General features: G+C 46.9%; 1 protein-coding gene across 1 annotated transcript in view; it reads left to right on the forward strand.

Moving 5' to 3' along the window:
* Positions 1–25,084, forward strand: part of LOC105697225 (zinc finger protein 608) — a 69,288-nt gene that overhangs the window by 24,744 nt on the left and 19,460 nt on the right. Inside the window, exon 3 of the mRNA XM_012420355.2 lies at positions 17,373–17,496. Within this exon, the coding sequence (XP_012275778.1) occupies positions 17,373–17,496 (124 nt within the window). The remainder of the gene's footprint in view (positions 1–17,372; positions 17,497–25,084) is intronic.

Genomic DNA, 25,084 nt, shown 5'->3' on the forward strand with positions numbered 1-25,084 from the left:
CCCAACAAATCGTGCGCTGAGTCGGATATACGTACGTTAGCGTTTCCGATAATTGCCGGGGCCGATCTGATATAAATAGTGGGAAACGAATTCTGGGACAGAAACCTGCGCGCTAATGCCCGCTTACGAACTGCCTTAAACACACATTTGTCGTGCTCCACTCGTTACCGCGTGAACGACCTCGTTCGTTTTTCATTCCGCAACCAAAACGCGGGGTTAACGCGTGAATCAGGCCGATTCACGGAACGGGCGAAACACGAGCCGCATCCTTTCCGCGAGCGGACGCATTAAGCTCGCATGAAAGCGGCAAATCGAAAAAGCTTCCGCGAAGCTTCGATCGCGGCTTTGGCGTTTATTTTCGAGCCGCTCGGTCGCCGCTCGGCCGTAAAAGAGAGCCGCAAAAGTAGCCTGGTCGGGGGGAATGGCGAGGGGGGGTCGTAAACTTTCGTTAACAGCCGACATTTTCATTACCTTTGCTTTCGAAAGCGAAGGTGTGATTCGACGAGTGTAAGTGTGGGCGCTGTAGACGACTCCCACGTGGGACCGTAAGAGCAGTTTAATATTCTCGCAGGGTAAATGCACCGTCGGATTAACATTTAAACACCTGCGGATTATATTGACACCGTGTCATTTCCCCCTGATCGGAATTAATTTCGGCTCCGGGAGGGAACGCGCATTAAATGATTCGTTTTTCGTCAGTTTCCTCCTTTCTTTTTCCCGTTTTACTCGTTATCAGGGGTTATAGAGCGCCACCGTAATCAGGCGCACTTATTTTCCCCGCGGATCGAGTACACGCGCGGATTAATTAGACGTACTAATTGTCGGGTAAAGCTCGCATTACGGGTACTAATACGGCGACAAATTTCCAGAGTAAATAGACGACCGAACGCTAATCGCTGTTCATTGCCAAAGCTTTGACACGCTACCGATTTAATGTCTGTTCTTCTTCAAACTGATAACCAATTTCTTCGATATTGAGCCACTTCTAGTAAACGACGAGAAAGCTGAGTACCAGGCTAGACCCAGTTTCTCGTAACTGAATTATTTATTAGAGTCGATCTTGCCAACCTCGCGATTTTATCATATTTAGTTTAACAACGTCCTCATTTCCGCTCGGAAACCACGAGATCAGGGCACCCGGAGATTCACGGATTAGTCAATTGATTACATTAATTATCACGTGAAAACTCGCACGAATGATATTTTGCGGGGGATAAACTTTCCGAGAGGTCGTCGCGAATTATCGAACTTACGATGACATTGATATTCCCAGCATAGACGCGTCGTCGTCTCGACGTCGGCCCCTTCAAAGCCGTGAACATCGGCTCCACCGTTGTTCCGCCATTCCTGGCGAACGTTAATCCGGGAGCCAGCTTCCGGTAATTGAATTATTCATTAGGGTCGATCCTGGCAGCTCCGCGATTTCGTAATATTTAATATAATGGCGCACTTTGCTGGATTACGGGTATGCGCTCGCCTATCGGTGCGCCCGTTTCGCGTCTGATGTATTATCACTTCCCGGTGGTATCAGAGCGGCCGACGGGAGTCTTGGCTCGTAGGGGCGCCGTGTAAGCCAGGAATAGCTGGAATTCTTCGCCGCGGCGGAATTGCCCTCCGGTCGGTAAAATATCGGTAACTTTGATCTCTCCCGAGGGCAGCGGTCTTCATATACCATCCTCCTCGGCGAATGCTCTCTACTTTGGTCTCCCTCGCTCGGGGGCATTTAATAAACGCGTATCTGCCTCCTGTGCCTGGCAGCGTCAATTGTTGCTACCCATCGGCGGCATTCCGAAAAGGTACACCTCCATTGGCGTCCACCTTGAAGAGCGTCCTGGGGCACTTCTCTTCGCCTCGGTCGCGGGTTCTATAATTCATCGGATACCCTATGGTGAGGTTGACCAGCGCTTCCACGCTTCTCCGAGGGTCCACTGTGGTCATTAAAATTTAGATCTGCTGCACCTCCACCGCGAAACCATCATGGGATGCTCAACTAAAATTCATTGGAGGAGAACCTTCGATATGTAGAATACGGGCCATTTTAAACCTTTTCGAGGACAGCGACCTTCACATGCCATCTTAACGAATGTTCCGAATTCTTTGGACCCCTTGCGACTCCGGAATATTTAATAAACGCATATCTGCGTCCTGTAGCTGACGGCGTCAGGAGCTGGAGCCACCAGCGGCGTTTTTCAATGACGGACGTTGGTGTCCACCTTGACGCGCGTCATCGAACACCTCTCGTCGCCGTGATCGTAGGTGAATACATTGTAATCCACTGCAAGCCTCGCTGCAACGTCGATTGGCGTTACCGTCCCTTGCGGGAATGTACGTGAACACGTGCACGAGAACGCACACGTATTCCCTCGTGTCGTTAAAATCTCGATTTATTGTACCTCGACCGCGAAGCCATCTTGGCATGCGTGACTGAAACTCACCGGGAAAGGAACCAACCGTCCTTATTTAGAGCCGAAAAGCTGTACTCGCGAGTAATTCGCTCGCCAAGCTATGAAATCGCCGCCGCACTTTTGCCTGCGGATCTTGCACGTGGGAAAAAAGAAAGAGGCCTCGTTTGAGAAGCGGGAGCAATTATGTACCAACTCTTCTCCGGTGGAGGGTTTTTACTTTGAGCCTTGACGGTCTGCCTTTTGCTCCCTTAAATTCTCCGGCATTTAGCAATCGCGCATCTCCACTCCACCGATATCCAGAGACCATTGTTAGCACCACCAGCGGCGATCCCCAAAGACGAGGCCGCATTGGCGCCGCCATTTTAAGTTCCTTCTGTTACAGCCTACGGGAACGCGTACCCTCGATTCATAAACCTGCGATGATACCGATACGTGTAATTTTTCGAATCGCGATATTGGAACACGTATATATTTCCCTCGCTCTGTGTTTGCGCCTTTTGAAAACATCCGAATTGTTCGAAGTCCTAGTTGAGTCTGAAACTTAAAAAATATGGAAAGTTGCATTCTCGATGCACTTTCTTCCCTTTCCTCTGTCGAAACCTAGGAGGGGATGTACTTGGGATGCTGAGCCCTGATTGGTTAACTTTAGGATAGCATTTCCCAAAGGTTCGTTTCTCCAGGTCGGCCCAGACTTCCTCGAATCCTGGAGAAAGTCCGCGATGTCTGTTAGCCATACGATACCCTTTTGGAAATGCGTCGCCATGGCAGACCCTGAAGTGGCCACTTTGAAGACCCCCCTGATCGGGGTCATAAATTCCGAGTCCTTTCTTTAACTATTTTCTAACCACGTGCAGGACGCTCCTTCGAGAAAGAGTGCCTCGCATTGTCCATGGCCAAATGTTGCTCAAATGTTCTTCAGGCCGCCTCACTCCAATCAGATGATTCAACACTCCGTACGAACGGTTTTCAATTCCACTCTCGACTCTTAACGCTCCTTCAAATTCCGTGGCATTTAATAATCGCGTACCTCGTCCTCGCCCTTACGGCTTCCATTGTTGGCGCACAGCGACGTCCGCGAAAGAAGAAGCCGCGCCGGGTCCACCTCGGATCGCCATTTCGGGTTTCTCTCTTCGGCTAACCCGCAGGTGAACGCATCGCACAATCGACCGTGAACCTGCGGCAATGCGGCCGCGTCTTCGCGCACATCCGCGATATCCGTGCGTGCGTTCGCTCGGGTCGTTAAATTCCCGATTTACTGTCGTTCGAGGACGACGGCCATCGCGGTATGCGCGGTGGCTCCCAGGCTCGTCAAACAGCCTCGTGTCCTTATTCGCTCGCGAAGTCTTCGCCGTTAGATTTCAGAAATTATTCCCGCAAATAACTCTTCCCCTGCCTCTCTCTCTGTCTCTTTCTCTCTCGTGCGAGAGACTTTTACGCGGTGGTCGTAACGCCACGCGAAAAGGATTTTTTATTTTCCCATTAGGCATTTTTCCGCCGTAAAGCTAATCTAATCGGGCGACGTTACGGGCGCCGCGGCGGAGGAGAAAGCAACGTTATACGGGGCTTTTTAGAGCTTCTCGCGCGGCACTCGGCTTTTTTAATGGCTTCGGTTGGCGATTTGTTAGCACACGGAATGCTGGATAACGCTCACGGTAGTCGTTTCGGAGTCACCCGAGAGAGATCTTCCAGGGTGTTTCTCACTCCGCGGGGAGAGGTTCCCCGGGAGATAGGCCATCGGTGTTCCGATCTTATCTCCTTGATTCAGGGAGCCGTTTATCCGCTCATTTGAAAATAATTATTTGTCGGCCGTGGACTAATTTGCTCGAAGACTGAGGAATTTCCGTCCGGTTCGTCTGGTTCTTTTCCTGCAAATGTATATTTATAACACACTCGCTACTGGGCCGAGGTCGAGGACTTACGTACGTCGGGACGATCGATCGAAGATACGAATCTCTTGATTCTTCCAGAAGTTCCGGTCCTTCGTTGAAACGCGTTTCTAATTCGTTGAGATTTTGGGCGATTCGCGTTAAGTAGGTTACCTCGAGGTGGGATGGTTGTCAGTGGTTCCGGGGGAGAGATAATTTTATTCACTTTCGTTTGGACCCGAAAGCGGTACATTACCGAGTGGCAGCGATTTTAATTGAAATTAATTAAGGGGTTATATACAGTTGTCATAGGCGAAATTCAAGGATTTTTTTTTCATAACTAAAATGCATTTTTTAATCGAAATCGGAACGTGATTTCATAGTACAATTATTGAACTTAATATATAATTTTGTTGTCAAGATATATTTAAAAATTGGCGAGGTACCGCAATTCTCTGAAAAAGTTTCGTTTTTTTTTTTGCGGTGACTACGGATATCTCTAAAAGTATTTCACCGATCGGCTTCACATTTTTAGGGCTCACTCTACATCTGCAGGACTGCTGAATGAACGAAGGATTCTTCTTTTCTATGAAAACTTGCTGTTTTATTCAGGATAAACGAAAATGTTATAAGACAAGAAAGTGATCTTTCAGTAAAACCCCTGCCATTTTAGTAAAAATCGGAATTTCGAAAAATCCTTCATTCAGCAGTCCTCCATGTCTAGAATGAGCCCTACAAATTTGAAGCCGTTCATGTGAAATACTTTTTGAGATATCGTGATCGCCGCAACTAAAAAAACTTTCTCGGGGAATTACTGTACTTCGACAATTTTTTAATATTTCTTGACAAAGAAAAAAATTATACATCAAGTTCAATAATTGTACTATGAAATCACGCTCTGTTTTCGATTAAAAAATGCATTTTAGTTGTGAAAAATAATTCTTGAATTTCGCCTATGACAAATGCATATAACCCCTTAATTCTAAAAGTAGGAAGGCTTCCGTGGTGACTTTCGTACGTACTCTCGACGTTCAATTACCGGCCAGGGCTCATGTGAAAAGACGGCAAAACGGTGTCGCATTCTCGCCATCGTTACGCCAATGGGCGCGCAGCTTACGGGTCCACTCTGCGGCTACGAGAGGAGAATGCGCCGTACTGGCACCTGCATTTTATTGCTTCCATTAAAGTTGATTGCTGTAATGCGCTCCCGGTAACAAAGGCCGGTTTTTCTTGTAATTGGCCGGCAGTTAACGAATCCGCCGGCTACCATTTCAATTCCTGCCGAGCGCTGGGAGTAACCTAACCTCTTTCCCCGCCGAGTCTTCCGGCAAGTTCCTTCGAACGAGATGGACGTTCTGGGACAGAGTCGAGAGTCGCGGTTAATGATCTATCGACCACTGGCCGGACGACCGAGAACGAAAATATGTCATTATCGAGAGTAGCGCCGTGCTCGATACATTGTAAAAAAAAGTATTACAAGGCTGCACCACCCAGGACTTAACGTCTTAACTAACCGCAATTCTCTCCATTTTTCTCCTGGGCTGGCTAGAAAATCCTGCGACACTTTATACACGCATTTCTAAAATGTTATAAGAAAAACTCGTAGAATAAAAATGCGGAATATATCGTATCAATTGAAATCGTAACGAATAACGCATTTTTAAATTACATCGTTAGACGTTTTAGCCAACCCGATGCATCTTACAATTTCTTCGCTTACGGGGTTTCGTTGCATCAATTCTAAAAGTCGTGGCCGTTTTTCGGGCGAGTATAGACGTAACTTATTCCAACGATGTTGATAATATTGTAAGGTTATATTTGTCGGAATAATTTGGTCGTCCGTTTGGGGCGCAGGTTGCGCACGAAAGGTACAAGCTGAACACGGGGCATCGATTAGGAGCCGGTAGCTGGGAGTCGGTCGATTCCGGTCCTCCCTGTAGATGGCGCAGCCTCCCGGAGGATTCCTCTCGATCCCTCGCCGCCGTCTGCCGGCATGCCCCGATAATGGGAGAGACGAAGAGAGGCTCGCCAAGATTGGCTTTTCCTCGCAATTTGCCGGCTCGCCGACCAATCAACCAGCTGTGCCACCTTCCTTCCCCGTAATGTGTCGCGTTGTTGCTGGGATATCCTCCGGGAGCCGCGGCCATTATGGTCCCCGGCGTCATCTCTGGTGCGGAATGCTCCTCCATTCTCTCGGGCTTCGTTCGCTATAAATTTTGAAACGTTAAAAGAGACTCCTCAAGTAATGCATGGCTCTTTGTCGTGCAAGTTTAACGGCGGCGTAATCGTTTAAAATTTTTACAATTACTAGAAGGAGTTGTCCGAAACCTTAAGTAGCCATGCTTCATAGATAAGTGATACCGATCCCACGTAGGCCAGCTGGACCCGATTCGACGACCCTTCATAAAATCAGCGAAACTCAGTCAAATGACGTTTGAATTAAATATTCAGCCACGGAGTAAATGACTCGGTTGACAGACCGTGACAACGCCCCCCTTATCTGATTTAACTATCGCGCGATTGGTCAAACAACATTTTCCGTGCATTTTATTTCAATTAACCATGGCTCGCGCTCGAGTGACGCAGAGTTTAGTCGATCTAATCGAGATAGTTTAAATCAATTGATTTTCGGCCCGTGCATTAGCGGCCGAGGGGAGTAAAGCTTGATTTAGAGGAGTCGTTATTCCGCATTGATCTCAATCCAGGTATTTAAGTCCCCAGGCTGCTTCTCTAGGAGTCTTCAATTTACATATCGCTACGAACGTGCCTGGAAGTGGTCATATTATTTATCCGGTTAATCGAATGCAAATTATTCCGAGTGCGACGAGAATCGGCCGATCGACCGGATGTGCGGTTGCCATGAGGGAACTCGATCGTACATCTAAGAGTAAGATGTCGCGGAAGAACCGTCCTGTCGGAAATCGGGATGTTAGTCGATTCTAATTAGAGGCAGTTACGCGGGTAATGGCCGCCGGTTAAAGCGCGATCGAGATGGCAGCGCGATAAAATCGCGTTAAGGAGGACAAGTTCCTTAAGAAAATGACGCCGAAGGAGCCAGTGGCGGAGGCTGATCGATTCGCGGAATCGATCTTTCCCCGCGATGAGCAGTTCTTCGTCGTTTATCGACGCCCGAGGAATACAAATCGGAGTCGAGTTTCGCCGGAAGTGCCGGACAATTTGTCACGGCTGACGTTAAAATGACAACGTGGAAAACTCGATAATGTCCTTTAACTCGCGAGAAGAGGGGTTAACCGACTCCTGGCAATTTTGCGTCGTTGGAGATAATAGCGATAGTGGAGGCGAAATATGATTAAGAGAGAACCAGGACGTAAGTGGATCCCATAAAACCCCTTGCGGGAAAATCTTGTCCATTGATTTTGACCTGCAAACATGTTCCATAGGTATGCAATGTCGCCCACCAAAATACAACCCAGAGCGAAACGGATCATAAATGCGGGCCCGTAAAACTTCTTGCGCGGAAATCTTATCCGTGCGCAAATAACGTTTTAGCCGGAGCTTACTTTTTGTCCTATAAAAATGTTCACCGTGAACGACCCCGAAGTTGCAAGATCGGAAGTTACGGCTTCCCGGTTTTATGGGACTTTTACGCGACCCGTAATCGGCCGCATTTTTCGAAGAGCTGAAAATTAAAAGGAATTTCGGAACCCTTCGGCCTGGACGTTTCGTATTTTTCCCTTGATTCGCGCTTAATGATGTTCGCGGAGGTCCCGAATTTAATTGTCCGGATTTTTCGCGCCGATGCGACCGCTTTTACGTCGCGCTTTCATGTTGCGTGCGTTAAATCCTCCGCCGGGTCTCGGAGGGTCGTACCGGCGTGTCTCTTCTTGCGGTTATTCCGCGGTAAATTCCGCCGTGACGGCAGCTCGTTTCCGCGGCTATTCCTGTCGAGTGCGCGCGCCGCCATTACTCGCGCCCGGCGTTTACGCTTGCGGGAGAACGGGAGGCGAAGCGAGAGAGAGAGAGAGAGCGCACGACGCGTCTCCCGGAAGCGCGAAAGAGAGGAAACGATACCGGTCGATCGGATTCGCCGGTTCACCTCGAACCTGTTGGATTCGTCTGGGTGCTACTCGAAAACCGGCGGACGTCGACTCGTTCAAATTGCCAAGAAAAATTGGAAACAGCATCGAAGAGGTATTGAGTATATATTGAGTTAATTCAAAGAATAATGATTAGACCCAAACTTGAATAAATTGGATGCAACGTTTTTTTTCTCTCTCTCTCTCTCTCTCGAATTTACAATTTCTTTGACTTTACTCGAGTTAAATAATTATTCTTCGGTACTAATTCAAGGAAAGCATCTTTTGATACAATGTATATTTTTTTTTTTTATCTCAGCGTATCTGTCGTCCGGTACCCTCGGTCTTAACTAATTTAATGCCCTAACCTTGTTAATCGATTGGAAAATAATTCCCATGGGAAATGATCGGTGGTTACAACCGTTTCCCTTAAACGAGTTTATTTTCAATCCACGGAATCCATCGCGAACACCTCGCGCGTTTCTTTCTATAACGAGAACCTTGCGCAAAGGAATTCTTTGCCTAAGTTAGCCATAGACGGAATCGCTTCGCTCCGCCATTTCGGAGCGAGTTTCGCGCGGAACACTTCTACGGGAGATTTCTCATGTTCAGGAGTTAAGAGTGTACCGTTTGAAAATCTCTCCGTGCTTTGCGGGGCTCGCATTAGCGCTTAGCGCGCCTAGACGGCGATTACGGCGTCGCTCGTTTCTCTCTCCCCCCTTTATTCGCCAAACCTATTACCGGTTAAACCGTCGGGCGCGCGTTTAACGGAGACGTTTAAACGGCCGGTATCGCCGGGCGTAAGTAGCCGGTCGCGCTTACGTAGGCCCTGCCGTTTAACGCGCCGAGCCGAATCGATTCCTACGCGCCCATTCACCTCGGAACCTGGAATCACGTCGCCCCTCGGCGCGATTCGCAATCCGGAATGCGAAGCGTCGATTTTCCTCCCCGACGCGACCGATCGTGATTAAGGGGGTATTATCGTCTAGAGACTTGTTTTTTAAATAATTTTTAGGAATTAATTTTGCGAAAACTATCAAACCTACAGTGCCGGGGTTTTTGCCGCATATTAAGACACGTTTCAATTAGCAACACAAATTTTTATGAAATTCTTTATTGAAATCTATGCAAGTTATTCGTTGTTATGCTGCCGTGAAAGTAATTACGATTTGTGGAAGGTTATAATGGAGCAGACAGCGTCGCGATCGACGCATCTTATCGAAGCTCGTAGGAACGAGAGGCGCCGTTTTGGCCTCTCATCGCAATTCGCATCGGCGATGCTATCGGATCGATTGCTACGGTCATTTACGTCACCATTCCGATTCGCTACCTGGAATGCGAAGCGGAGTTTTGCCTAACGCGAGAGTACACGGGAATGGAAATAATCACGGTTCCTGGAAGGTAATAATACAGCGAGTAGCATTACGATGGCTACAACGACGGTGCATCGTGTCGAAGTCACCGTAGTGGTGAAACAGCAAGACGTTGCTCGGTTAAACTTACGCAAATATGCAGAGTCGAATCGATTCCTCCCGTCGTAGATTCATGTCGGAACTCTGCGCGAACCCTCGAACCGCGATTCGCTCGCTGGAATGGGAAACGCCATTTTGACATTGACGATCGATCGCGATAACGATTATCCTAACGCAATAGAACACGGGAAGGGAAATGGTCGGGGTTCGTGTCGGATAATAATGTAGCAAGTAGCATCGCGATTGCCACGGTGATGGGGCATCTTATCGAAGTCCTCGGATGCGAGGCATCGTTTCGGCCTCTCATCGTGACCGATTATCATAACGCGGGATAGAAATAGTCATGGTTCGTCGGTAACATCCGACACTCCGGTACCGTGTCAGGTTTTAAAAGTGAGGGTAGTGCTGTTCGCGTTACGTAATAATAAAACGGATCTCGTTGATGTCGCCGGAAGTGACAAGACGGCTGCGCAATTAGGCTCGCGCGAGTCTCCATTAGCGTCGCATTTGTTCCACGAGGAGATTCATCCCTCGTGGTTTTTGTCAATTAATCTCCGCAATCTCTGGAGGGCTAATCCCCGAAGCGAATCTCGGTCGAGCCAGCTTTCAATTAGCGCGCTTCGGGCGTTATCAGCGAACTGCTTAATCCCCGGAGTACTCGCCCGTGTACTTTTAAGCGTTAAGCGCCGCCGACTAGTAAGTAGTGCACTTGCTTAGACTCGAATCGATTTTCCCTCCCCCGAGTCGGCCCATTCACCTCGGCGCGATTCGCGCGTCGCGACGCTTACAGGGTCGCGCGACGCTCCCCGGAATACGAAGCGGCGCTTTAAGCCGAGGCCTTAAAGTTAAGGCAATTATGCTAAAAGTTCAGTACCGAGCTCTGCTTGTAGTTAACGTACCGTATACAGTGTTACTTGTTAACTGGCTACCCCGGAGCCCCCTTCGTCGCGCCCGTGCGCACCCCCTGGTAGTGTCGGTGCCTACATATGCAGCCATCGTCCATGAATATATTCATGAGAGGCAACATGGCTGCCTAGAGGTTTTCTCACTCCCTTTATCACTCTCCCGCTCTTCCTCGTCCTCTTGTTCACGGCGGAGGCTGATATTGTGTAGCCTCCACCCTCTTCGTCTCGCTCACGGATAGGAGTCGCGCGAGAGAGGGATGCCCGATTCGCTCCTCTGCCCCTATAGCGAAGACGGTAGCTCCGTCCTCTTTGCGCTCACGTAATGCCGTATAGCATGGTCTTTCTCGCACTCATGGCGAGTATAGGAACACTTTCTTTCCTCGCAGTCCTCTTCTCCGTCGTTCTATCCATCTTGTACCGAGGATTGCGCCAAGGAAAGAGGAAAAAGAGAGAGAGAAAAGCTTCGTCCCTCTCTCTCTCTCGCTTTCATGTACCCTACTGCCGACTTTGTCTTCCTTGCTCTTGTGGGATTCCATCGTGGCGTGCGAAATTCCGTCTCTCACGCGCTCATGGTGCGACTCGGTCTTGCGGCCTTCCTTGCCTCGTTCTCTTTTTCTCTTAGGTGGTTTCTGTGAAGGCTCTCCCGTTCCTCGGTAAACTGGCCGTCCTTTTCCGACTCTCGGGCGAGGAAGCAGAGTCGTTTCTCTCGCACCCCTGGTGTCTCTCTCGAGGTTCCCTCTTCTTCCGCGTACCGGGTGGTCGGTGAAAATCGCCGCGGTTAATATATGGTGTTTAGCGGATTTTCTGCGAGATACCGCGGTCACGCCGCTCGGCGACGTGTGCATCGATTCGTTTCTCTGATCCATTCCGAACGATTCAATCGACCGTGAAATCTACACGACGGGGGAAAGCATCGGACCGACCGCACTCCACACGTAGGAGTAAATGTCGGGGATTGTGGCACGGTGGAGTACGGATATTTTTACTACTGCCTGTTTTTAATAGCGGTTGCTACACGACGGACGGAATTATATGTCATGACGCTCGCAGCTTGTAGTGTTTTGCCATTCAGTATCGTAATTAACTCTAAAAATAGATTTACCGTAACGCTCCGTATTTCCGCAACCGTTACGTGATTAATGCCAATTGATTTAGATGGCGTAAGTATGTGCCTTTTCTCCCATGGAAGAGAGTTTTAAATTGAAATTCATTTGACCGGCATACGCTGAAAGCGATATAGAGCTGAAGTCAATAAATCCTGATTACGTAAATGCAGAATGTTAATTAAAATAGGAATCCGCCAAACTTTTGAGTCCTTGTGGCTTAGTTATATTCACGAATTATTCAATTAATGTTCATTTCAATTCTTTTCACATAAATGATACCGCACTTAGTTTAGAACATTTAATAAAGTTAATTCAAAACAATTCGACATTTTTTTAACTATATAAGTGCAGAATGTAAATTGAAAATTCATTTATTCAGTTTTACAGAATTTTCGTATTTCTTTGAATCATGAGCAAAGGTTCATTTAGAATGACGGATATGATTGTAGGGATTATTAAACCCCTCGGTTTGATGCCACACGCCTCTCCCCGTGGATATAAAAAACTGCACATTGAGTTATCCCCAGGATTGAGTCAATTTATTCCTTCAATCCTTATGGATGTTGGGGCATTTTGTCGTTCCACGTCAACGGGAAAGACACATTCCGGACAATGGCAAGTCCACAGAAAATCCATGGGAAATCCTCGGTGGAACTCCCCCCGGAGGCTCGGATTCTGCGTGGTTCTTTTCGTGACCGTCTCTCGGCTCTCCGTGCCCGACAAAAGCTTTCCTTCTCTCTCTGACTCACGGCCGGCGCTATACTCGCGTCTCGCTCGCTCTCGCTCGAGGGACCGCTGGAAGCCTTCGACCGTACCTTCGGTTGAACCCTCGTAACTTCCATCTCCTTCTTCTCATCTCTCTCTGCCCGACGGAACAGGCGTAACCCCGTCTCCGTCCATCCTGTGGGAACTCGCGTTTCCTCCTTGTCAGCCCGGCGAGCCGGGATTGACTCGTACATCCTTCCTTCTTCCTCCATGGGTAGTTCCCGTAAATCTGTCCCTCTCCGCCTTAAGAAACAGCCCTCGCTTCTCCTTCGTTCCACGCCTCCGTGCCCTTTTTCTCCTCTACCCCGGGGCGCCTTCCTTCCACTCTCCCTCTCTCTCTTCTCCCTCTTCGCGCCAATGACTCCGTCTCGGTCTTTCCCTCGCGGTGCGATTTCTTACATGACCGAGTGCGACGTCTCTCTCGCCCTCGTCCAGTCACCAATCGCGTTTTCTCGCTCGGCGCCGCGACTCGCCGCGCGGCTTTCGGATCGGCGATCGACGCCTTTATCGCGATAATCAATCACAGGATATTAAAGTAAATTTCATTACAAGCTGCGCCCGCGGTTGTCGGATCGACTAGACGACTGGCTAGCAAAAGAATTTCAATCGGTCGTGTCTATTTTTTTTCCCCCCCTTCGTTCTGAATGCGAAAAATTAAGCAACGTGATTGATGGGCCATATCTTCTCGATTAAATCAACGGAATTGCGGTACGGAGATTTTCTTTCTTTTTGGGGACCCCGGTAAATCGCCGATTCGTGGATAAGTGCTAACGTAAATCGCTGGTCGGTGAATTTTATGGCTGAGTCTAAAGTTTAGAGGTACCGATGAAGACGATCGCCATGATGGCGTCGCAACGATGGCGACACTCTGTGGCGCAAACGGGCGCAGTTTCTCCGTGGCAGAGCGGAGCGATATTACGGAAAACTTCGGCGCTTTACGTTGGCGCGAGAGAGTCTCGTAAATAAAACGTAAGGAGAATATAAAACACGAACTCGATACGTATTACTCGCCGGTATATAACCATTACGTTGCGGCAGAACGTCCCGCCGCCATTATATTACACCACCGGCAACCAACCACGGGTGCACGGCAAATCGATACGGAAGCTCCTGTGACGGCGTTTCCGAAAGGCATTCCGTTGATTTACCACGTCTTTCAATTTTCGTTTCTGCTGACTCGTGAGCCAAACCAGGTCTTGAATAAAACCCGTAGAATCCTGCAGCTACGCCGAACAGGAAGGTACTACGTTTCCAACTTGATGTCGACATTTATTTGAGTTGCGATACATAATGCCTACATATTCGTTTTTGATAATTATTACGTTGCCGCGTTTCCGCTCTCTAGACAATTAATATAATTTAAAAACTATTTTTTCCTCAAATAACACCAGCATAATATTTTCTTCGTTTATACGTGAACATATTGCAAGGAAATAACAAACGTCGCGTTTATGTCATTCCAAATGCACCGAAAGGTTTAAATACGTCTTCATTAAAACGCGCTCCATTTTTAGTTCAGTTATTAAAATGTCGTTCAATGAATAAACGTATAGTAAGCGTCATCGGGGGACGTAGATCTATTTTCCGCCTCCTCCTCGGGGGTGACATCAAAATTCAATGAGCAGGACTGACGTCAATAAAGATGACGTGAGGAAGTGGTCATAGCACCTAAACGGTCGGCCATCTTGCCTCCTTTGGCGTCTTTTGTTTCTACGGTGGGTAAAACTCAAAAAGCAAGTAATGCCAGCTTGCCGAGGGTGGCCATAAAATAGTTACGACCGAGACCCACCTCCCGGAGGGAGGTCGCCCCTCTTGGATGGGAGGGACTCCGAGTTTTCGGAGTACACGTGGAGAGTTAACCTCTCCTCCCGCCTCCTTTCGCCCTTCCGACCTTCCAACCCTATTCTCTCCTATGTCCATGGTCGATGGTCACGCCAGGCTGTCCCTCGCAGCTGCGAGGCGCGCCCACGTGCGCACGTGCGCACGTGCGCGTGCACACATGCGCAAGGGCCTCGGGTCTCTAGGAAACGCGACCGTGCGAGCGCATGATCGGTTTCCATTGGCCGTTTCGAACTCGCTGCCGAATGGCGGATCACTGGAGTAACCAACCATGGAAAGGGATACGCCAAAGGCTTGTACTAATCTCCTTACGCCATTGTAGTGATTTACCCGAACTTGAAATGTATACGTGCATACGTGTCGCAACCGCTTATCGTAGTCGTTCAATTTCATAGAGGGAAAATGTATTTTTCTCCACTTAACGAAAATCCCTGAAAAACTATTAGATGAATTGGTTTGTATAAAAAATGGAGATGTTTCGGACCTCCGGAATTTTTCCGTTCCCGTTTTCTCTTTCCGACGTGGCATGTATGTCATCCGACTCCCGGAGACGGTGAAATAGTTTCATCCTGGAATAGCACTGATTACGCTCTGTTGTGTGCATTGTACATTATGGAATGTAACTCGGGCAGCTTCTGCAATTATGGAAGCCAGGCATAAACTCTGCCATTTGCATTTCACATCGCCATTGTGATCTCGACCTCCCGAGCGAATCGCTACTATGCCGTCATATTCTCCGCTACCTCCTCCTCCCACTTCTCCTCTTCCTCCGACCCCGTCGTCACCTTGTCCGCTACCGTTGCTACTTTCTGTTACCGTAGTCACTTTTCCCACTAGTTTCCCCGCCGTCGCTGCATTTTCCGCCACCTTTGCCATCGCCAGTATTTCCTTAATCACAATCGATTCCATCACCCTTATCGAGCCGCCTACCCCTTTCCGTAATCCGCTAACATAACCTCTTGCATCCCTCGCCGTTAGATTCGTCCTACGGATACGAAGCCGTAATCGTAAAGCACTCGCATCTCTCATCTTTACTCATAATTCATGGACAGGCCACCGAGCGAGGAGTTACAGCCAGCGAGGTCTTTACCTGTGGATCACGGAATAACTTGATCACCAACCGAACAGACTCACCTACAGAGAACTTTTCTTCACCCTACCAGGGACTTTCCAAGCGATAGATTAAACCCATACCGCGAAATCTCACTTTTTACTAAAGTGACCTAATGGAACCTCTTCCATGTCACAATTTAGAGGTTTTTCAGCCCCAATTATTCACCATCCGAATTTGTTTAGAGTCCTCAAATTCGTAAAAAATTCCTACTCTCCTTGTATTTGTAAATGAAACATAGAAATTCAGTAGAGTGTTACTTTCTGTGCAATAAACTGATACCCTCGGATAGATACCACAGGCCCGCCTGATATTTTTACTCCGATTTTTCTGTACACTCGGGAGTTGCGCCGAATACCTTTTAAGGCATTTCTGGGTTTAATGCGAAACCCCATTCAATCCTCGGTCTCCGTTCTCCACGGCCCGTGGAATTGCATTTACGGAAAATTCCCAAAGAGCGCGCTTCGGGTCTCCCGATGGAGGCGAGAGGGCATCGAGGTGCACTCGCGCTCGCACGCGGTGACGCTCGCATTGCGTTCTCTTTGCACTCGCCAACAACTCGCGCGTGCAGTCGAATGAACGGAGAGCAATGCAGAGCTGCGATGCGATAGGAAGTTTATTCCGCCGAGCTCGTAAAGTCGGTGCGAGCGTGATTTCACCGACCGGAGCTCTCGCACGCCCCGCGTATAAATCCCGTCGAATCTGCTGAACGATACGTAACTACGTGCCGGACGTTAATTAGGGGTTTCTACTAATTGCCGTCGGATGGCCCAACCTGGCCTCCCTCTTCCTCGCGCCGAAAGCCTCGGCTTCGCTCTCGGCCTCCGTCGATCGCAACCCCCGACGGCTTTATCGAATTATCGACCGCCCTTTTGCCCTCGCCCTCGAGTGCACCGACTTTTTCCCGTTCCACTCTCCCCGGCTCTCTTGGGTCCGCCACTTTTGACACGACACGCCCCTCGCGACACCGAGCGGAGCTTTTCCGAACTAGACTTGAAGGTGCGCGTGGAGAGATCGAGGATCGGATGCGATAATGGGTTCGTGATTGATGTCTACGTTTTGTGGCAGGCGATGGGAAATTTCCGGAAATTTGAAAATTTACTGCGAATGAGGTCGCACTTTAAGACGAAAGTTATTTAATAATCGATGAGATACGTGAGAGGTTTACTTTGAAAACTAAATCGGTACAATAGTTATCTTTTCGGGAGGAACAGGGCTCGGGGAATTTCGAGGAGAGAACAATGGTTTTGGATGGGTTAAAATTAGATTCCGAATGCAGAGCGACTTTCTTTTTATTAAATAGATCTTTCTTTATTAGGTGTTACAGTTGTCACCTTATAATTACCTTGTTTTCCAGCTGGAGTAAATTAACTTTACGATAGTGTTAAAGCGTAATAGTACCTGTTATTAATGCCACTATTATTTTCTTTTACGTCACCTATATTTCGTATAGTTCCCTATCTGACCGATACCTACTAATTATAAGAATTTGTCATAATTGCGGATACGATCTGTCTGGTTTTAACATATTTCGTCTCGGGCTCAGAGTTGATTCAAATAGAATCGTTTTGAGTTATGCAAGCCATCTGTGAGCCGAACCTGTGCTATAATGGTATCTGGCTACAGAAATACATGCAGTGCGATTAAATCGTGAAATCCGATTCGGGAAAATTAGAAATAGTTTAATACCACTTTTTACGTACTGTCTGTTATCGTGGTATGATGTAGCCTTGTTCATAAGCACTGTTGTTCTCCTTTTATGCGTTCTTTGTTCTTTCTTCTCAGCACTTGAGGGACCAAAACTATTGGCCATTAGTATTTGGATTTTTTTGGAAATCGGTTTCCTAATTGGCATCTCGTGTTTCAGGACATGTCCGACATGTGTGTCGGTACCAGTGTGGGGACCATCACGGAACCCGAGTGTTTGGGACCATGTGAACCAGGTACCTCGGTAACCCTGGAAGGCATCGTTTGGCACGAAACTGAAGGAGGTGAGGACCTATTACGGCTCGAAAATTTTGCCCAGCACCAATTGGAACCGGTCCCGAACAAATATAACCCGTGAGAACGGTTTCCTACAATGGACGTTCTCTGTGGGTTCTAGCCACAATCTTTAACCGTTAGCAATCCACCCTAAAATGACGTCAAATCGGGTCATCAGATCAGATCACGATTAAATTATTTTCCCAAATCGCGGTTCGAGTTATCTTAGAAGTCCAAATTTATGTGAATATACTTGAAAAAAATGATGTTGCATTAATGATAGAATCGGTATTGTGAAAATGATGAAAAAACCTTAAAGAATATCGGTTCAAATCTAACGTGTCATTTTATCAATATCAGTAAAACGTGGTTATTTTTTTTTTTTATAATTTGAATATAAACTGATTTATGTTACATTTTTTAACACGTCGATGAATTCAATGTCAAGTTTAGATACTCAATTTTAGGATGATTTTGTACATCACGTCTCTGTATACCCGTCCTTATGCTCGTTTATCTTGTACTCTCCTGTTCTTCATTCGTCCGATCTTATCTTTTTCCTATCTTTGAATAGTATTGGATTCCTGCCGATCGTTTTGACCCCATGCTCACCAGTGTTCACACGAGCGATTAATCGTTCAAACTGATAAACAATCGGCGAATCGGCCTTTATGAATCGACACGAAGTCGACGCTGATCTCGCTCCATGATCGCCTGCACATGGAAGTAATTTGCACTTCGCAAATGCGGCCGATACGCATCGGCAGATTACAGTCGAGATTCCGGTGCATTTTCTCGACTGGACTGTAAAGTCTTAGCACGATGTTTGGTATCGTGCAGCACGCCGCACGATCGAATTTTTCCTCTCGTCGGATAGTTGAATTTATAGTACAAAGTAGTTGTACGGAATGGGAGCAAAGACTCCACGAGATCGGTCATGTGATAGTGCTTTAGCGCGGATTTCACGATCGACGCGAAGGTTCTTTTTTAAAAATAAACATCGAATAAAAATAGCCTCGTTTCGCGTAACATTGAAAACTTTAGCTATGTGAAACTGGAATCCAGTTTGAGACACAAACAAAATTAACAGGCTTATTGGAATGTTTCTGTGATGCAGACGTTTGCGTCATGCTGAATTTTGTTTGTTTGCACTTTTTTTCAACCCAGAGCTGATCAAAATGATAAACAAATTCCGAAATCCTGGAAATTTGGATTTTTCGACTCTAATGGGTTCTCTGATGTTAGGAAAATTCAGAGCCTCCCAAAACCTCGAAAACGTTAAAATGGTCATTTTCGAAATTTGATAATTTTTTTTTAGTAGCTCCGGTTTTTGTACAAAAAAAATGTCACAAACGTCTACATCACAGAAACATTCCAATAAGCCTGTTAATTTTGCTTGTGCCTCAAACCAGATTCCAAATTCACACAGCCGAAAACTTTGCTGTTATAAATAGCGAATCCGGCAAAACGGGAAACAAAAAGGTCCCACACTTTATTACTGAACGTGTTTTCTCCTTTATATGGTAATCGATTTTAATTCAAGTGAATATTAATTATTCCTCATTTTTTGACTTTTTATTTCTTTTACAAAATGACTTACAGTTTAACCGAAAGTGATTGTTTCTTTGAAATAGTCATTTATTTGAAATTGACGTTAACTTCTAATCGATTGGTTCGAGTATCGTCGGAATTTTACCCGCCTCGTGTAGCAACGTAGATAGTTAACCATCTTCGTTTTAGTCTCGCACGATACGTTAAATGCATAGGTGAGAACAGTTTTGAATACAGAGTATGCCGTATCAAATTTTGCGGTTATGTAACATTGGTATAGTCTTCTCGCGTATTATTGGATGGAATATGCGGGAGGTCGGTGGGTAGAACAAACCGAGCACTCGATTATCCTGGGGCGAAACACTCCCTGCTTTCGCATATATTTGAATGAGAAATTAATTCGCCCTCTCTCGGTACTCCGGCTAAGAGCCTCTCTCTCGCTCCAGTCGGCATTTCGTGTTAATCTGGACCGCCTTCAACATCATGATCTTATTTCCTTATGCATCGCTTCGGTAAAATAAAAATCAACGCGGCGCTTATTGTTTCCTTCAGAAGTTATCAGTGTGCCCTTTCTGCACATCGTGCGACAATAAAAAATTCTCCACGCGGTAAAAGTTAAAAAAAGAAAAAAGAAAAAAAGAACCAACGGCAAATACGTAACTCCAGCGATGGCCTTTAGAACTTTGAAGTATAAAAGACAAGGTTATCGAGTCGTTAAATTAGTCACGTAATGGTAGAAGTAATCATTTTCACGTAGGAGTGCAGTATTAGCTGGGAAGGAGGACGTATAGAATCGACATTTTGATCACTAATACTTCTCGAATTGACGTCTTCACGTTATTCAGTTTGCGCGTAGAGGCGTGTTTCTAACAACTTTTTACCGCCATTAGATTACGCTTGTGAGAGAAAAAAGGAAAACGGGATTTAAATCATGTGGTCATTGAATAGCTTCGGGTCTTTCGGAAACACCTCATTAGGCGTCTGGAAACACTTTACGTACTCGATTACCTTCGGGTATTATAGGTGGGAAATAATTGGAGCCTCTTCAAAAAGTGACAGCTCTTGGCCCAAGGGCTATTCCGACGTTCCCTGGTATTCGTGATACTCTCGATAGGCTTGTTAAAAAATCTTCGTTGACCGCGCGCTTAAAAGCAAACTTAGCGCTTTTACATTTTGCTCCCACTTTTACGCCCTTTCTATACATACACGTGCATCCGTACCTTCACGTATCAAAATGAAAGAAAAAATCTAAAATGAAAACTAGACTTAAATAAAACATTCCGATAGCCATAACGTTCCGAATGTTTTAAGTCACTTCAATGTACTTTCGACTTCAATCGAAATTATTTGGGACCGGTAAAAGTCTACTTGTATAGAGTACGGTGAATCCTTTTAAGCTCAATTATTCTCTCGGTGGAAATGTCATGCGCTAAGTGGAAAATAATTTAAGGCGTTCGAAACTGGACAGCGTTCGGCCTCGAGGTTTATTTGCCATTCCGGCGGATGATCGATATTTTTAATAATTTGTTGGCCTTCGAACGATATTGCCTCGGTCCATGCTAGCTAGTCGGTAATGGCACACGCACTTGCGCACGCGTTCGCTCGATGGCTCACGAACGCACCTCCACTACTCGACGCAACACGAGGAAGGTAGCTTGTCAGACAGGCATTATACGTAATGCCGCAGCACTCCTCGTAGTCGTCGAGCTAAAACTACATAGCTACACGTCTTCGACGAGATCTCTCTCTTAGCATCTTCCTCGGTAACCGCCCATGCTTGTCCCTGCCCTGGTTTCCTCGGATCAAAATCAGCATTAGAATCATTCTCGGAGGTGTTAATACCCTCTATTACCGCAAATCTCCGCTTTAAGTGAAAATTTACACGATGGAAAGAATTTTGAATTGTGAAGGACAAGGGATCATTAACGATCGTTGAACACGCCACGCTCAATGGGATTTCATTTTATCACCATGATGAAGATTAACGATAACGATATTGGAGGTATCACGCCAAAAAAAAAAAAGAAAAGATGAAACAATTTAAACCTATACGAAAAATAGAAATTGAAGTATCGTTATATTTACACAGTAGAAGACTCATTAATTCTCTTGGTCGACAACCACGCGAGAAAATATCCGAGAAATTAACTCGGGAAAAGGAGGTGAAATATGCTCGTATCTTGCTCTTTCTCCGTTTCGCTGGATTGCAGATGTTCCGTGCTTATCGAATTTATGCATCATCAAATGTAACATACTCAACTAACGGTATATCAAGATTCTAATCTCCGGAGAGATCTAATTCTTCGGAGAAATACTATACTCAACGAGAATAAATTATTTTCATTTCATTTCGTGATTGCGCAATATAAAAAAAAGTGCTTTACGCATAGCTCAGAACCGAGGGATTTCCGCTGGAACCATGTTTCGACATTGCGTAACCGTTTAAACGGGAAACTGAATTGATCTCGAATAATGGATGCGATTACGGGACAGTCGGTTGTCACGGTCGTGTTTGCCTGGCCGACAGCAAGCTTTAACAATGCCTAATGGTTTATCGTTAACGCTGAATCGTCGTTACTCGTGGCATCCTTCAAAGCCGGAAACGAACAGACGGTATTTTTTTTTTCCTGGAAAAATCGCGGAAATCCCGTTGCGAAGTGCGTTCCATCGCGCCCCAGCAGATATTCCCACGGTTCGTCCATCGACCGTGACGGGAGAGGACGAATCCGTCCGCGTGTAGGTCGGGTGTACACGGTTATGAGGACGTATACGTATGTACATCATGCGTATACCCTACCTCCGTGGCCACATGCACTTCCATCCGCGGACTTATTATTATTTATCGTGTGGCTACCGAACATGGTACCGAGGAAACCATGGTACCTGCGCAGGTGGTAAGGGTGTACACTGACGATGGATGCGATTCGGCTACTGAACATGGAACCGAGGAAACCATGGTACCTGCGCAGGTGGTAAGGGTGTACACTGACGATGGATGCGTACAGGTGTACCATTACCTCCCTCACGCGTGCAGGACGTACACGCCGCGGGTGCGTTCCGAGTCAGTTCTTACGGCACCGCATGAAAATAGAGAGCAAGGTGTACCGTGAAGTCATTGATATCTGAAATGCCGAGACAGAGACTCACTTCATGACAGGAAGTGTCATAACGAGGCGATAATTAAGACCATTTTCATTAAGTATTACGAAACCGTTTACTCGCCGGAAAAATAACGAAACTTGATACAAGGCTCGATTCAAACATACCATATGACGGGTCGTTCCGCCATCTTGTTATTTTTGGATAGGTAGTGCTGGCGTGTATGAGAATTATGAATAATCCTTGATGATGACAACTGTACTTAGCGAGGCATTTTCGGTTAATCAGTTACCGTACTCGGATATATTTGCGGCAGAATTTCAGACGGTTCTTAGTACAGATTTCAAAAGTAAAAATTAAGTCACTGATAAACCCCCGGAGCTGAAATTGCTTATATAATTCTGTTCGGTGTACATGTTTCTCCATGTAATAATAATGTAAATAAGTAGCACAGGAACATCGTAGTTCAGAAAAGCGTTCGAAAGGCGTCCTTCGTAGACCTGCGTGCAGCAATTTTCTCCGTGGAACACATTTCCTGAACTGGAAATCCGGTTCGACTCTCACCCCGCGCCATCTACACAGCGCGGCGGGAGCTATCATAGGTTCGCACGCGGACGGGTGATCCGGTCGGTATCGTAGACATCCCTTCGGCCGGTAATCTCGCCGCGAGAAGGAATGCCGATACGTTCGGGTTTATCCCGCTTCGTCGCGCGTTCTGGAATCGATCTCTCGCGGGCGATCCTGAAAATCCCCAGGGAGATGGGCGTGTTCCTGGCAGGAGGACGCCGACGGAGCCGGAAGCATTAGGAAATCCATAAATTCATCGAATCTCAATTGGATGCTCGGCCAATCTGTCGGAACCAATCGTTCCCTCGGGTTTTATTATTTTCATTGTTTCCCATCCGTTCCGTTCCGTTCCCCTCGTCAGGAGGCGCTCGCCTCCTCCTTCCCGGTAATTCCCTTTAACTTACTCACCGACCGTTCCCTCTCTCCCATTCCTTCCTACCGTCTGGACCGCCTCTCTCTCTCTTTCTCGCCAAGGCGGGAGACGTCTCTCCTTTCTTCGTCTCTCGCTCCTTCTCGGACAAAGAAAAGAACTTCGGCAGGCCCGAGAGAGCCGAACGTCTTCCCGAGTTCCTTTCTCGCTGCAGTTCCGTCTGGGCTACCTCGGATAGCCACTCTTTCTCTTATTTTTCGCCTCCTCGGATGGCTTTATGGAAACCTCTGTCCCGATATCGCGGTCCTCCGAGATGTCCGATTTGTTATTGACATTTTCGTCGTTCTCTCTCTCTACTTCGTCCCTCTCGCCAGGAGTCCCCGATTCCCTCTAACACCCTCATTGGCCCTCTTCGCCCTCTTTTTTCTTTCCCGGTCTTAACTACCCTCGTCTTCTTTTTCTCTCGGGTCCTCTTTTTCTTCGCTCCACCTTTCGTTCCTTCGGACAAAGGAAAGAACTTGTACAGGCTCGAAGGAGCCGAACGTCCTCTCGAGCTCCTTTCTCGACGGGCCTTCATCGTTTCGTCTTAACTACCTCGAGTCATCTCCGTCCTCTCATTTTTCGTCTCTCGAATGGCCTTAAAAAAAAGAGAGAGAAAAGAATCCCTCTCGCGGTTCCGCCGGTCTTTACGGACGCGAACGTCGCATGAAATTTCCATCGCTTTCCGTAATTTCTCTCCCCTCCTCGGCACGAGGCACTTTTCCCTCGTAATTTTCTCTCTACGTATTCGCCGGGCTTCGTCGTTCTTTTTCCCTCTCGGCCTTAACTACTCCCCTTCTCTCTTTTTCTCGCGAGCCGTCTTTTTCCTTTTCCTGAATTCTCGTTTGCTCTTTCTCGAGCTCTTGCCGTTGTCTTTTTCTTTTCTCTTCTTTCCCCGCTTCTGCTACCCCCTTCGGACAAAGAAAATAACTTCGGCGGGTCCTCGGAGAGCCGGCCGTCCTCTCGAGGCCTCGCTTTCGCTTCGACGACAGGCCATTTTTTTTATTTTTAAAAATTCATTAAGGTCTGCCTCCCAACCACTCGTGGCTTCCGAAACGCTGTCCGTCGAGTGGGAATTTTTTCTCCGCCATATTGTGCGTCCGAACCTGAAATTTATCGCGACTGGGAAATGTCGGCGAAGGGACTGTTCGTTTTTCGAAACGTCTTGGCACCACTCCTGGGACAGTGGAGTCGCAAGTGCCACTCGAGAAAGACTCTTAACACTCGACTAATTGCATCCCCCTTAAAGACGGATGACTCCGCTTTGTGCCGAGTGGTTTCCGTTTCTTTACTTAACGAACCGCGGAAATTTCCCCCGAAGTTCGACCTCGGGGAATTGCTTCCATTTTCTCGGGAAATTACTTTTGGAAGTCGGAGGGGCGCTCGATTTGCCTTCGCGTTAATCTGCTAAGGAACTTTTCGACATTTAATCGCCACCGGAATCGCCATTAACACTTTACTTGGCGAAATCCAATTGTCGATTCCGGCGAAGTAGCTAACTGTTGCACCATGGGAAATGCCTCCTTGAAAGGACTTTACAATTTATCTGAAACCATTAGTGGAATCATCTGACTCCAGCTAAATTTTTGTTCTCAATGTTAAAGCATTTATCGCGTGGTAAACACTTTAAAAAAATGTATTGCACCAATTCGCTGGTGAACATTCAGGCGAATAAAGTTCACATTGCCCTCGGAGTGCAAAACCAGCAAAATGAAGCGACACTACGTTTCCATTGGACACTCAACTTCCATTAATGACAAATTTCATTTTTCCACGCGTTTGCGCAAGCATCACGCGTTTCGCGTGCAGCAGTGATACCTCTAATCCAATTTAGTACTTATTTTATTTAGTACTTATACTAATCCAATGTTTAACTTACTCAGGCGGAGAATTAATTAACTCGAGTGGTCGAGAGAACACTAATCGCGAATGAACGTTTCATTGGAAAGTATTTAATGATCTCGCGTCAC

This window comes from Orussus abietinus, unplaced genomic scaffold, assembly GCF_000612105.2.
Source record: "Orussus abietinus isolate OABI.00-Male unplaced genomic scaffold, Oabi_2.0 scaffold74, whole genome shotgun sequence".
Taxonomy (NCBI): Eukaryota; Metazoa; Arthropoda; class Insecta; order Hymenoptera; family Orussidae; genus Orussus; species Orussus abietinus.